Raw genomic sequence first — 15,648 nt, forward strand, 5'->3', positions numbered from 1 at the left:
TGTTGGTTACCATTATTTTTATGTAATGGAATGATTCATATTTAGAGTATTCTATTTTCTTCAGCATGCTTACCTTCTCCATTCCTTTATGCCAGTTCAGAACTTACCCTCTTCCCTTTTAAGTTTTTGTTGTCACAAATCATCCGTATTTATGTTGTGAGTTGATTCCTGCACTGCAGTAGCAAGGTGTCCTTTTCCTCCTTTTCTTTAATGATTTCATTTTTCTTCTTTATCATGTATGTTATGTTTAAGTGTATAGTGCCCTATTTTGTGCAGGGGTTGCCATTTCCTGCTTCTGTCTGTTCATCACACTTCTCATGGTTTTGTATTCTTTTTTGTTTGTTTGTTTTTGTTTCAGGTCAAATAGCCTCCTTCAGTATTTCCTGTAGTGCAGGTCGTGTATTAGAAAATTCCCTCAGCTTCTGTATGTCTGGATAAGTCTTTATTCCTCCTTCATACCTCAAGGATATCTTTGCTGAATATATTATTCTTGGCTCAAATTTCTCTCTTTCTATAGTTTGAATATTTGAGTCCGCTCTCTCCTGGCTTGTACAGTTTCTGCTGAAAAATCTGATGATAGCATAATGGGCTTTCCTTTGTAGGTTACCGTCTTCTTTTCCCTGGCTGCCTTGTGGATTCTTTCTTTGTGGTTAATTTTTGACACCTTCAATACAATGTGCCTTGGAGAAGTCCTGTTGGGGTTAAGGTAGTTAGGTACTCTATTTAGTTCATGGATTCGAGGATCCAGCTCTTTCCACAACTTTGGGAAGTTCTGCCCGAGTATTTGTTTGAATATATTCTCTGTTCCCTTCTCTCTTTCTTCTACTTCTGGTATGCCCATTATTCTTATATTGCTCTTTCTGATGGAATCAGAAAGTTCTTGTCAAGTTCTTTCATTTCTTTTAACTCTCAAGTCTCTCTCTTTTTCCATCTGTGTCATTTCCAGATTTCTATTTTCGATGTCACTGACTCTTTCCTTCGTCTGGTCAGCTATATTACCTAAGCTGACTATTTCATTCTTCATTTCTTTTATTGAGTTCTTAATCTCCAGAAATTCTATTTGGTTCTTTTTAAAATTTCAATCTCTTTGGTAAAATGCTCATTTTGTTCTTTGATTGTGTTTCTGAGTTCGTTAAACTACCTGTCTGTGTTTTCTTGCATCTCGTCGAGTTTTTTCCGGACTGCAATCTTGAATTCTCTGTCATTTAAGCCACATATTTCCGTGTCTTTAAGTTCATTTTCTGGAGACTTTTCATTTTCTTTCTGAGCTGCCTTGTTACCTGGGTTATTCATGGCAATTAGTAAATTATTATTTCTCTCCCTAGGCGTCTTCAGCAGTGGGTTCTGTGACAGGTTGATAGGAAGAGGTCTTTGTTTTGTTTTCCAGTAGGTGTTGGTAGAACATTTTATTTTCTCACCGACTGCAACCTTTTATTCTCTCTCAAACTGTAGTGTTATATTTTCTCTGCAGTGTTCTAGCTTCTCACACACTGTGGGGATTCCCTGGAAATTGGACTTATGCTGGGTGAACAGGTCACCTGGGATATAGGGCACCACGTCCTTTGGGGAATGTTGAGAACTTCTGAAGTTCTAAAGCTCTTCCTGCACCAGGTTCAGGGCCTGTGTGTTTCAGTGTCTCCATTTATCCTTGCAGGGATCCGCCCAGATAGGTGGGGGTGGGCAGTGTGAGTTGTGAGAGTTTGCTGTGAGCTACGGGGGCAATCATCAGCACAGGCCGTCCTGCACCCAGGGCGCTCTCCCCTTCACTGGAACTGGTTGGGCTGTAAGTCCGTGGCTGCAGGCCGCAATTTTAAGAACTGCAAATATTCTGTTGTTTTGATCTGACACTGCTATTGGCATTCTGCTTCTAAAGGTAGGAGGGTATGGGAGGGGCGAGATCGCAGAGGGTGGGAGGGGGCGGCTAGGCTACATACCTACTCCTTCTGTCCTCTGCTTGGCAGTGAGGTCTTTTTTTTTTTTTTTTTTTTAATTAAATTTATTGGGGTGACAATTGTTAGTAAAATTACATAGATTTCAGGTGTACAATTCTGTATTACATCATCTATAAATCCCATTGTGTGTTCACCACCCAGAGTCAGTTCTCTTTCCATCACCATATATTCGATCCCCCTTACCCTCATCTCCCACCCCCCACCCCCCGCCCCCGTTACCCTCTGGCAACCACTAAACTATTGTCTGTGTCTATGAGTTTCTGTTTCTCATTTGTTTGTCTTGTTCTTTTGTTGTTCTTGGTTTATATACCACATATCAGTGAAATCACATGGTTCTCTGCTTTTTCTGTCTGACTTGTTTCGCTCAGCATTACTCTCTCAAGATCCATCCATGTTGTCACAAATGTTCCTATATCATCTTTTCTTACTGCCGAATAGTATTCCATTGTGTATATATACCACAACTTCTTTATCCATTCATCTATCGAAGGACATTTTGGTTGTTTCCATGTCTTGGCCACCGTAAACAAAGCTGCAATGAACATTGGAGCACACGTGTCTTTATCTCTAAATGTTTTCAGATTTTTTGGGTAGATACCCAGAAGAGGGATTGCTGGGTCATATGGCAATTCTATTCGTAATTCTTTGAGAAACCCCGGGGCACAAGGATGGTTCAACATACGCAAATCCATCAATGTGATACATCACATAAACAAAATAAAGGACAAAAATCATATGATTATATCAATTGATGCAGAAAAAGCATTTGACAAGATACAACATCCATTTATGATTAAAACACTTAATAAAATGGGTATAGAAGGAAAATACCTCAACATAATAAAGGCCATATATGACAAGCCCTCTGCTAATCTCATAATTAATGGAGAAAAACTGAAGCCCTGTGCTCTACGTTCAGGAACACGACAGGGATGTCCCCTATCACCTCTGCTTTTCATCATAGTGTTGGAAGTCCTTGCCAGAGCAATCAGGCAAGAGAAAGAAATAAAAGGCATCCAAATTGGGAATGAAGAAGTTAAATTATCACTCTTTGCAGATGACATGATGCTATATATAGAAAACCCTAAAGACTCCACCAAAAGGCAGTGAGGTCTTAAACTGTCATTTTCACCCTTCTTCCCTCAGTCTTTGCTCCAAGGTTTCTGCTGTGAGCGTTGGGTTCAGCTGTGTTATATGCTGATCCCTCAGGTAGGACTGTGGGCATAAGGGGACCGCTAGCAGTCCGAATTCTTCCCTCTCCCACGGCTGCTGAGCTCCGGAATGCAGGGAGCTCGGAACTCTGAGCTAGGTCTGTGTCCTGTGCCAGCGTGGCCCGTGTCTCCACGCTTCCCGCTTCTCTCCTACCCTGCTTGCCCCATTTGACCACCTTTAGATGATTTCACTTGCACGTCTGTTAGTCTTGCCTGCTTGCTGCACAGGGAGTCCTTTGTGCAATTATAGTTGTTCAATTTGTTGTAAATTCCAAGGGAGATTTCAAGAGGCTCACCTCACACTGCCATTTCTATGACGTCCTGTTCATATTTTTTATCTTCTTTTTTCTTTTTCTTCTTAAAGAAGTCCCTATAACATTTCTTGTAGTACTGGTTTGGTGATTATAAACTCCTGTAGCTTTTACTTCTTTGGGAAGCTCTTTCACTATTCTTCAATTCTAAATGATAGCTTTGTTGGGTAGAGTAATCTTGGTTCTAAGTCCTCATATTTCTTCACTTTGAATATTTTGTGCCAACTTCTTCTAGCCTGCAAAATTTCTCTTGAGAAATCAACTGACAGTCTTATGGGATCTCCCTTGGAAGTAACTAACTGCTTTTCTCTTGCTGCTTTTAAGATTCTCTTTTTCCCTTCAACCTTGGGTTCATCTGTTTTGGGACTCTCTGTGCTTTCTGGACTTGTACATCTATTTTGTTCATCAGGTTAAGAAAGTTTTCTGTCATTCTCTCATTTTTTTGTCATTAAAAGAGAGGGGTTTTCAGTTCTCTTTTCTCCTTCTGGTACCCCAGTGATGAGATTGTTGGTACACTTGATATTGTCTCAGAGGCCCTTTAAACTGTCCTCATTTTTTTTGGATTTATTTTCCTTTTTGCTGTTCGTATTGGGTGTTTTCTCCTACCTTATCTTCTAAACAGCTGATTTGATCCTCTGTTTCATCTAATCAACTGTTGATTCCTTCTAATGTAGTCTTCATTTCAGTTATTTTATACTTCATTTCTGACTGGTTCTTTTTGTTTTCTATCTCTATTTTTATGTTTCCTATCTCTTTGATCCTGAGATCATTGAACATCCTTATAACCAGTGTTTTGATCTCTGCATCTGGTAGATTGCTTGCCTCCATTTTGCTTAGTTCTTTTTCTGGAGCTTTGTTCTGTTTTTCATTTGGGACATGTTTCTTTGTTTCGCCATTTTGACTGCCTCCCTGTGTTTGTTTCTCTGTATTAAGTAGAGCTGCTATATCTCCCAGTTTTAGTAGAGTGGCCTTATGTAGTAGATGTTCTTTGGGGCACAGTGGCCCAGTCTTTCTGGTCATCTGAGCCGGGTGCTCCAGATATGTCCCTTGTATGGGTTGTGTGTGCCATCCAGTTGTAGTTGAGGCTTGGTTGCTGTTTGCACATCAATAGGAGGGATTGACCCTCATCTCGTGGGTTGTGAGGACTTTCTGTGACCACAGTGGAGGAGCTATTGTGCATGATCTGACCCTATGGAGAAGGATTTGCTTCAGTGGGGCTCTAGTGGCTGCCCAGTTGGCCCTTTGGGTGCGTCTCCCATGGATGCAGCTGGGTGGGGCTCCAGCTTGGTCCAAATCTGGCCACCACTGGGTGTGCTGGCCCTGGAGCCTAAGGCGAAGTTCAGCCACAGCCTGTGTTATACCCGGAGCCACCTGGCACAAGATACAATGCAATCCACAGATGGCAGCTACTCGCACTGGGCTTCGAGGTGCCTAGAAGAGGCCAAGCCACAAACCGAGGCTCGCTGCTACTAGTGCTGGGCTTGGACTTACTCAGAACTAGGTGAAGGGCACACTGAGGCCAGATGCTGCTTGTTTGGGTTTTGTGAACCTTTAAGAGATGTTAGGAAAGTCCGCAGCATGAGCCAAGTCAGACCATTTATATGGAAAAGTCACTGGAAGCATCTTGGGTAGGTCCACAAGTTGGGTGGGGCTGGCTGTCAGGGAATCACTAGGATGACACAAAGAGTGTTAGCCAGGTTGATGGAGACTCATATATGGTGGCTCCCTGCATATGCAGGTGGGAAGGAGGAGGGCTCAACAAAAATTATGGATTATGCCAATACTTCTGTCTGGGAGAAAGCTGCCCCTCCAACCATCACTCTTAAGCTAGATAACTCAGTTCTGCCCCATATGTCCCTGGCGCCTTTTGAGCTGGTGCCCCAGCGCTGAAGCTCAGAGCAAGTGAGTTCATCAGCAAGTAAGTCCATGCATGGGCCCTTTAAGAGGAGTGCCCGGGATTCCAGCTGCCCTCAGTCTCACTCAGTGACACTCTGTGCTTGTTTTCACAGCCAGAAGTTGTGGGGGCTGCCCTTCCCAGAACTAGAAATCTGGGCTGAAGATCTGGTGTAGGGCTGGGACCCCTTGCTCCTCAGGGAGAGAGCTCCACATCCAAGTTATCCCTCCCAATTTCTCACTGCCACACATGGGTGTGGGACCAGGCCGTTCATTGTCTCCCCCTCTCCTACCAGTCTCAAGGTGGCTTATTCTGTATGTCCTTAGTTGTGGGGCTTCTGTTCAGTTAGAATTCAAGTGATTCTCAATGATAGTTTTTTTGTAGTTTAGTTGTAATTTTGATGTGGTCATGAGAGAAGGCAAGCACAGCATTTACCTATGCTGCCTTCTTGACTGGAAAGCTTATATGTTTCAATATTTTTTATCAGCCATCAAATCTTGATGTCTCCTTGCCTTCCTGTGGGGGAACCATATGATGACATTTGACCAACCTTTCTGTCTTGTGTTTTATTGTATTGAGATCCATGTCATTTGCTCTTCCTGACAGCTTAAATAAGAACGTGCCTATTTTCGTGTGTACTATGGCCTATCCCACCGTTCCTTGTCCCCTGCACATCTTTGAGCCTTGTTACCGTCTGATGATTCGTAGATGCATTGAGACAGGCACAAGACAATTTGGTATGTGCCTTGGAGATCCCATCAAAGGGTAAGTGAGGGGCTATGTGAGTCAAGGGAAGTGGAGAGGATTTTTGTTTTACTTTAGGGCTCTCCCAGAAGATGAGGAGGCACAGCTCATGAGACTTAGCCAGCTCATGAACATGAGCATTTGTAATGATCAGGGTCCCTCTGACCCCTTGTTTATCATGTGAGAAGCAGCCTATATAAAGAAACCCCAGGGTTAATCTTTTATTAATTGGGTGGTATATAGTGTAAAACTTGTTTTATAAGAGTGTGGACCCTGGAGTCAAACTGTCTGGGTTCATATTCTGGCTCCAGCATTGGAGCAAGTTTGACTCTGGGAAAGTTACTTAACCTTTCTGTCACTCAGTTTCCTTATCTGTAAAGTGGGTACAATAAGAATGCCTACCTCATTGGGTTTGTTGGGAGGAATGGTGAGTTAATAATGCACGCAAAACACTGAGCACAGTACCTAACACATAGTATGTGCTCACTAAATGGTAGCAGTTATACTAATACATTAAGATTTTTTTTTCACATAAGCACTGCCTGTTGTATAGTTTTAGCTGTAGACCCTGGGGCAGGCAAATAGGAAGAATTTCCTCGAGGCACAACATGGGGTTACAGAGACAGCTGGGGGCAAGGCCAGGGAAACAACTTACCAAGAATTCACTTTTTTTTTACTCCATTTCCTTTAAACAGTTTTGCAGAATATGGCTGCATCCTAGAGATCAGAAATGTTCAGTTCTTTGCCGATGGCCGTTCAGTGGTCGACAGCATAGGCAAGAGGCGCTTCAAGGTCCTCCATCAGGGCCAACGGGATGGTTACAACACAGCCGACATTGAATACATTGAAGACCAAAAGGTGAGGGTGGCCAGTGCCAAGAATCTCAAAGCCAGGCAGTCCCTGTAACTTGGCAGATGGAGATGATTGCAAAAGGATTTCTCCTCACTTTTGGAGGGCTTGGGATTTGTCATCAAATTGGTGCAACAACATTGAATGCTGCCCGACTGCTATTGGATTATAGAATGGCAATGACAGCTCCCAGTATCCTGGTCTCCCTGCTTAGTTGCTGAGTTATATTCATGCATAAAAAATGCCAAGCCAGACCAATCTTGGGGCGCCCATTCAGCTAGGATTTAGTTCTCTGCCAGGGGTACCAAGGGATAGAGCTCGAGTGAGGTCTACACATGTGTATTGAACTTATCAATTTATTTAGATTTAAAAACTTTTGAGATAATTGTAAATTCACATGTGCATTTGCATTTTTAAATGGGCATCCTGACTAAAAGCCCTTCCCCAAAATCCATTATCCCATGAGTCAGAAAGATAACATGTCCAGTTAATCCTTGTTTTTCTGAACCAATGGACAGAAGAACAGGTAAATAATTCCATGTTCACTTATATTTATGTTTACTATGTAGTACATGATTAATAAGTATTTGATCAATGAAAAAATGTATTCAACTTGGAAGATAGAGTTATACACTGAGACACAGATACATTCATGTCTTTCTTCCCAGTGAGCAATTAGAAAACAGATGTAAAAAAATGAAAAGTTGAGAGGCATAAACCAGCATAACCAGTTTAACAGCATACTTCCACTCAGTCCAGTTTATAGCTCTGGTTTTATATATGACTCGTTTCAGCTAATTTACCCAGCTGAATCTTTCTCCTTCCTCCACCCTCACCAGTATTTACACAAAATCCATTATCTGGTTAAGGAGCCTTTCACATACCACACAAGAGAAATCTGAGTAGATTAGCTTTCCTGTAGGGAGATAGGATGAATGCTCAAAGAGAGTCAAGTGCCAACAGTGGCTCTTGGAGTAATGGAGAAGGTACAGAATGCTTCACTTCCACTTTGATACTTTCAGGTTCAAGGAGAGGATTGTGCTGAGCTCATGGGATTGCATAACTGTGTCTATGAGCAAGCATCATCATGGTTTCATTCACTCAAATCATCTCTGAAGAATCGGATACTCAATCACTTTGGTCCAATGCCAGAGAAAGATGTGGATCCCCAGGTATATAAAGATGTCTCTTTGTAATCGGTTGCCCCCAGCACATGAGAGAGCATAGGGTTTGTGATTAGATGGGTGCATGGTTGCCATCTAGCAAATCAGGTTCAGAGAACAATATGGAGCTAATATGGTATTGTTGGTCTGGGCAGTGGGCATCAGGGCTAAGACCAAAAGGATCCAAGGTCAGAATTGGAGGAACTAAAGTGCAACAGTAGGAACTTGGATCCAAGACAGGTTTTGAGAGATAAGTCAGGTGAGAAAAGGAAACACAGATACCATCAACAGGAGCAGCTTCAGTGGGAGTCCAGATTCATACCATGGTAATGTGTTAGGGTGACAAGATTTACATGAAGTCCAGGCTTAAGAGAAAGTATCCTGGGAGCTGAGACCAAAGGCTGCGACTTCCAGAGAGCTTCATAATGCTCTCCCCCATTACTGTGGAAGCTAGGACATAGGGCCAGCTACCTTAAAGTTTTCCAACTGCAAGACCACAGAAATATTTCACACCTGAGTTCCTCTATGCGTAGCCCTGTAGTTCTCGACCCTTGTCATTGTCCTCATCAGGGGTGAGTGGGTCTTGAGAAAACTGACCCAATAGTTAAATTTACCTTTGGTTGAGTTACACTACAAAGCAGTTCATTGGGTTCTACTGGATCAGTCTATTGCTTGGGGTAACAGGTCCCTTTGAGAGATCAGGCTCCAGGAAAGTGGAGATAGTTAAGTTTCACCAAGCTTTGCTTGCCTGGTATAAATCAGAGAACACATTCTTACTAGGACAAGGCTGGAGATATCCTAGTCAAATATTTCCCCACTATCACTTTTCCCACATTCTGAGCTGGCTCTCTTATATCATCACTCTATAACTTTCTAGATTCTTTACTTACAGTCATTTGTGACTCTGTCACAATAGTAAAATAGAATATGTATATTCTGACTTCCTTGCCCAAAAGACTGTTCTGCTTACCCTATCTAGCTGTGTGACCTTGGGTAAGTCCCTTCCCCTTTCTCCACTTTTCTCCAATCTCTGAAATGAGGCAGGTAGGTATATGAGGTACTCACTAAAGTCCCCTCTTCCTCTTGCATTCTGAGGCTGTAAAACACCAGTCTGTTCCCTAGTGGGCTGAAATGTCTTGCTTTCTCCAGACCACAAAAGTGGCTCCTTCCCTCATGCAAAGGCATAGTGAATGTTGAAAGGAGAAAGAAAGGCCAGTTAGTGCTTCCCAGTGTGACACAGCTCCTGGCTCTGGGCCATGGTGACTCAGGACTACAGCAGAGCTCTGAGCAAGCTCATGATCAAGCTTAATGTACCCCTTCACCTTCTGGAAAGCATTCTGCCTCAGTCAGGCAAAAGATAGCAATCAGCCATGATAACAGCATCTTCTATAAGAGAAAACACAGATGCCACAGAGTGATTCATAAGTTTCAGTAACAGAAAGCTGAAATTTTGGGTTTCATTTCCTTTTTTATTAAGGTTTTTATCATGTTGCTTTGGCAGCATCAGCAAAACAAACAAGCAAGCAAGCAAGCAAACAAACAACCCCCGCCCAAATTCCATCCAGTTTGATCCATTCAATGCTGCAGTTCCAGTGGTCCTATTAATGAGAATGTGCTAAGCCTCAGGAGGAGAAGTCTTAGAAACAACTACAAATATTAACATCAGCTTAAATATCTTTGTTAATGATTCTGGGAAAGAAAGTTCAAAATATGTCAATCTAATATTCAGAACTGCTAATAGGAGGGAGAGCATGTTACAGACTAAAGTGAGGGACAAAAATGAATCCAAAGGAAGCTAGAGACACAAAGAAGCAATGCAGGTAATGAGGTTTGAGGGAGAATCAGGTGAACCAATTTGGAGGCAAATAATTCCACATGTAGGAGGTCTGACCAGAATGTGGTTCTCTATAGTCCTAAAACCAACCTTTGGGAAGTTGTGGGCAGAAAACTCATTCTGGGCTTAGCAGGAAATAAGTCACCAATGTCTAAAATGTGTGTCTGGGCAGCTGCTGACAGAATTTTGGTGAAGGTTTGTGTGGGAGGGGAAAGCTCTTTATTAAAAGGATACCTGGACACAAAATATATTTCTCATGTGAATATGTTTTTGAATTGGAATTTTTGCCAAGTGGGATTGCTGGGCTTTGGGCTGAGAATCATAGGCTTGGTGTCAGGGGAGAAGCTAGCTGTGGCCCTATATAGTGACATGGCATATGTGGACTATATTGCCTTGAGTCAGAAGCAGGGAAATGGAGTTAAGAGACAAGCAAAGCCTAAGGGTGTCATGGAAATTGAAGGCCCACATGTTGTATGCATCAGTCCGAAGGGCCTTAAATAGAACCTTAGAAGTGGAAGAGACTGAGTAGTAGATATTTCAGCTCATAAAGTCACACTGGATAAGAAGTATAATGTATCTGTTAGGATATTGATTTGCTTGCTTTAACAACTACCAAAAATAACTAGCTTAATTAAACAAGATAGCAGGCATATGTCCTGGAGGCCTAGGGCAGTTCCATTCCATGAGATCATTCAGAGAGCCAGGTTCCTTCCTCACAAAGTTCTACCATCCTTTGAATGTTGCCCTTGTCCTCCTGATTAAAGAAGGCTGATTGTCACCATATCCATATTATAGCTAGAGGGAAGGGAGAGAAAGAGGATGGTGGAGGGCACATGCCTCTTTCCCAAGGCATGAACCAAAAGTCGCACATACCATTTCCCTTTACGTCTCATTAGCCAGAACTTTGTCTCATGGCCTTACCTAGCTGCAAGGGAGGCTGAGAAATGTAGTCTTTTTCTGGGTAGCTATATGCCCAGCTAAGATAAGGGGAAATAGATACAAGGGAAATTAGCAGTCTCTGCCACACACAGAAGCAGTTCCACCTGGGATGTTTACCTTGTGGCTTTGGAAACGTACAGACTGATATCGCTTCCATGGGAATAGGATGGACCCATTCTGTTTCTCTGTTGCAGATTAACCCAAATGGTCCAGCCTGGTGCTGGTGGACATTAGCAGTTCTTCCATTAGAAGGCCGAGCTCAGCTCCCGTTCCTAGCAATGAAGTCCTTAAAGGATAGACTGAATGGTATTCGGCGTGTCCTGGCCTTCATATCCCGAAACCAAAACTAGTTAGAGTGGATTGCTGAAGAGGAAGTCCCACCCTCCCCACTGCCTACAGGAGTCGTCTTGTAAATATGTCTAGTTGCAATAACATCTTAACAGCAGGAAGTGTCAAACAGAGGTATTATTACCCTGCTGTTGATCACAGAAACTGAGTAGAAAGACGAAAAGAATGTGACCTGCTTCTTGACGTGCTGCACAACTACATGCACAGCAGAGGTATTTGAGAGCCCAGAATTTTTTTTGTTTTTGACATAAAATTTTCTGAAAGTTTAAAGTGGTTTTGCTTTAATTTTCTCTTTCATCTATGAATGACTGTATGGTTGAAATGTGAAACAAAGATACTAATAATGTTACTGCATTATTTCACTTACTTGAGGCCTCATTCCAAATGGTTCAGGTTTTATATGGCATTATGTAAAATAATGTTCATACTTCTTTCCATTTTAATAATTTATTTTTTTGCACTACTGTATACTTTTTTTTCTACATGTATGTTTGTAACTAAGTTACATTACTGAAGTTAGTTGCTTTATTTATTGGTGTAGTTTACTATGTACTTAGGGGGAAGTAACAATACTAGTGCCATTTTTGTTTTAACCATTTTTTATTACATTTGATGCCAGTTCATGAACCATTTTTGTATCTATCCAATTGGATGTCTAAAGGAAGTTTAGAATCATGGTAAGATCATCTATCTTCACAGATTGCATTTTACTTTTAGTTTGAATTCAACAGTATAAAATACTTAAGGAATTTGGCATAGATTATGGAATAAGCCAGGGTAAAGTAAAATAATCCGTTTTCTATGTGTTACATAGAACAAGGCTGAAGGAATTATTTTTCTGGAACAAATTGATGAATCAGAGGAGTGTCCTTTATTGCAATCTATTATAGGTGGTCATTTCAGCAATCTAATTATAAGTGTTTCTAATTTGCCCCAGTGCAATTAGGAATTGGAATTTTAGGCAGGATAATATTTAGCCCTTCAGAAGAAATGGTTTTCAGTTTGGCACATCACAGCCAGGCCCAGCTAGCCTCCTCTTCTCAGGGTTCTGAGGATCACAGCCTGGCCAGCATGTGTGAAAACACTTGCTGAAGGACTGTTTGTTATGAAAAATATCAAAAAAACAATAGAAAAGGTAGTACACTTTTAAAAAAACTATATTTTGGTGAGTATGGGAGTATCATAAGACAGAGTGAAAAGATTAAGGCAGGGAAAAAGTGAATTGTGCCATTTGCACCTTTATGCAAACTGCTCCCACCCCACCCCGTGATTCTGCACACTCGCACCCTGACCACTCTGTTAAGGTGAGAGGTTAATGCCTCAAGTAATCAGTCTGACTTCTTCCATTACCACCTATGGCCAGAAACAGAAAAGGCAGAATGAGATGATCCAGGAAACATGAGAGATTAAGGGCAGCAGAAATCAGATTATCTTTTCTCAACTTTTGTAATGGATGCCATGTTGTCAGAGCATTATGTTACCAGGTTTGATGTTTGGAGCCAGACTGGGCCAATGAAGAATGGAAGGATAGGTGTGGTTACTGCCCAAGCAAACTCTACAAGACACAGGGAGCAGGAAATTAAAGGCTCCCTCCTCCGACTTGGTGCCCAACTATGTGGTCATAACACATTCCTAGTACAAGAGGTTCCTATTATCTAGTATAAATGCAATCCAAAAAAGGGTCATAAGTGTCTCTGCTTGCTAGATGTGTTAGTTTTGTGAATTAACTTTTTCTGAGACCCAGTTTCCTCATCTAGCAAATGGTATTGATAAATACAGCATATAAGTTGTTATGAACATTAAATTATATATATATATATATATATATATATATATATATATATATATAATATTATATACATACTTCAATTATATATATATATATATATATATATATATATATATATATATATATACCACTTAGCACAGTACCTAGCTAAGAAGAGACATTGAACAATAATAGCTGTGATTATGTTACTGATAGTCATGGGATATCATTAGGGGCCAGTATTGGCATAAAACACTACCTTTATGCACAATGTCCAGTTTAAACCACTTTAAACTTGTCTGGGGAATCCACACCACTGAGTTTCAGGCTATAACTTGATGCTTTACAGGTAATTCCTTTTGGAATCAAGTCTGTTTGGGAAAGTGAAAAGACTGGAAAACAAATGAGGGTCTGAGATAAGGGAGAATTCTGTGTCAGCAATTTTTTCTTATTTCAATAGGGCTAAAAAGTAGTATTGGTTGGAGGTCTAGAATTTCTGATACAATGGAAGCTTAACTTCTAGCTCCTTTAGGATAACCAACTCATCACTCCCTGCTCTCCAAAATGTATTGAAAATCTTGCTCATGCCAGGGCGAGTGAACAAATTTTACAATCTATGACTTTTGTGCTTAGTTTATGGTATTTTTTTATGTTGCCCCAACAAAAATGTATTGTGAACCTACTGCATACCAGGTACTAAGCTGGGTGATTTCACATACATGAGCTCATTAAATCATGTCTTTCTCACATCAATCCTGTGAGATCAAGTATTATCCCCATATTGTGGATGAGAAAGCTGAGGCTCTGCAATGTTAAATACTTTGTCTAAGTAACATAGCCAGTAAATAGCCAAGCCTGATTTTTAACTCATTACTTTGCAGATTTTTAACATTTTAAATAGTTTGTGTTACACACAATTTTATTAAATAGGCATGGCAACCAAGTCACAAAAGCACCCCAGAAGCTCACAATGGGAAGTTGAAGGTTAAGTAAAATTAAATTACCCAACACATATCTTCTTAATCTAGATAGAAAGGGAAGTTTGATTTTTTTTAAAATAAAATTCCACAAAGTACAATGATTCATGTTTATATAAATGAGTACCGAGCTCCAGCAAATGTAGATCTTAGCAAGGCAGAATTGCACTTTACTCTCAGTAGCCTAGATACATATTTGGGTGGTTTTACTGCAAGCTTTTGTTTCAGTAGTGGTGAGAGGCAGGATGCAACGCTAAGGCTTAGTGTTCTTTGGAATGTACATGAATGGGGCAATAAGTTAGACATGGATATTTTCAATGCTTGTAAATTGATTTTGCAGAAAAGCTTGAGAATGAAGAGTATACAGAGAAAAGACATAAATCCAGAAGGACAAGACTTACCCTTGATAGACAGTGTCATTTATTTTGTTTGTTTTCCTGTCTATCAGGACATAGGTTTTTCTTAGTAGTTTTCTCTTCTCTCCCTCTCTCTCTCTCTGTGCACACATATGTATATGTGTGTGTATATCTATTAGGTACCAAGCAGACATTACATCTTTCTGCTGTGTAGTGTACTACTGCTGCTAGCTAACAACCAGCAAAATGTAGAAAATGAAAAATGATAACACTAATTTTCTGTAGACAACTTGGAGAAAAGAATGCTTGCCCCTGACTTAGGGGGGCAAGAGACTCACTATTTCAACAATTTGCTTTTTCTGAAGGCTGACTGCTGCTAGCCTCACAGGGCTAGTTGAGTTGCTGTGTGTGTGGCACTTCCAGCTCTGCCTGTGGAGCTGGCCTGGGCTCAGGTAATCCCCTGTGACTAGCCATTGGATCAGTGGAGCTCCTGAGGCTAGTTAACAGCACCCAGAGGTCTCTTACTGTCAACAGATTGCACACTGTTGATGGACTGGAATCCATTGGGGACTGTGTTCCCCCATGCTAACTCCATTTCCAAGATGGAGTTTTGTTCAGGGACTCATTCCTTGAGTTCCCAGTATGTTGACTTTCATCCATTTCTGTCTACCAAGGCAGAATCATAGCAGAGGTGTGTAATAAAGATGCAAATAGAAGGCAGTCCAAATGATGGAAAAGGACAGATTTTTCAGCCCATTCTCAGGCATGTTGATTGATGTTTTGATGTATGATTGAAGACAGTTCTGAAAAGCAGCTGGTTGCATGGGCTGTAGTTTGTGGCCCTTCCTGAGTGCAGGGAGAAGGAAGGAAAAGGAGCCATATAAAATGTACATGTTCAATTCTTCTTAGAATGATAGCTCCCTCTATTCAATTATTTAATAATCTGGGTTATGTACATCCAGAGGTGAAATGAAGACATTTTCACTTACAAATGGGTATTTTCAAATGCACTAAGTTAACCTTGAGAGAGAAGTGCCTGTAATCTCTGTTACTGATGTCATTTTAAAGTTGTTGCTTCATGACTCAGTAGCCGTTTAAAAATTTGTCACAACAAATGTGATTAAAAGGAGTTTAAAAAGTGACACGGTAGCTTATGCATCATTTTAAAAGTTGCTTAACATTTATCTATTGTCAAGGCAACAACAATAAAAAAAATTAAAGGAAAGCAAATAGGTCAATGTGGCATCATAGTCTTATCTTAGATAAACTAGTACCATCATTTTATGTAGTTCTCAGTAATTC

At 40.9% G+C, this 15,648-nt stretch overlaps 1 protein-coding gene across 2 annotated transcripts in view; it reads left to right on the forward strand.

Moving 5' to 3' along the window:
* The window catches only part of LONRF3 (LON peptidase N-terminal domain and ring finger 3), a 59,946-nt gene extending 47,567 nt beyond the window's left edge, over window positions 1–12,379 (forward strand). Inside the window, exons 8-11 of one of the 2 annotated variants that reach the window (XM_019717045.3) lie at window positions 5,975–6,133; window positions 6,808–6,970; window positions 7,984–8,133; window positions 11,092–12,379. In XM_019717045.3, coding sequence (XP_019572604.2) covers window positions 5,975–6,133; window positions 6,808–6,970; window positions 7,984–8,133; window positions 11,092–11,247 — 628 coding nt within the window. In that variant the 3' untranslated portion in view covers window positions 11,248–12,379. The remainder of the gene's footprint in view (window positions 1–5,974; window positions 6,134–6,807; window positions 6,971–7,983; window positions 8,134–11,091) is intronic. The other variant, XM_074323600.2, reaches the window with a different exon arrangement.
* The last annotated feature ends 3,269 nt before the right edge of the window (window positions 12,380–15,648 follow it).

This window comes from Rhinolophus sinicus, chromosome 18 (genome assembly GCF_057876585.1).
Source record: "Rhinolophus sinicus isolate RSI-liver-muscle chromosome 18, RSI-T2T, whole genome shotgun sequence".
Classification (NCBI taxonomy): domain Eukaryota; kingdom Metazoa; phylum Chordata; class Mammalia; order Chiroptera; family Rhinolophidae; genus Rhinolophus; species Rhinolophus sinicus.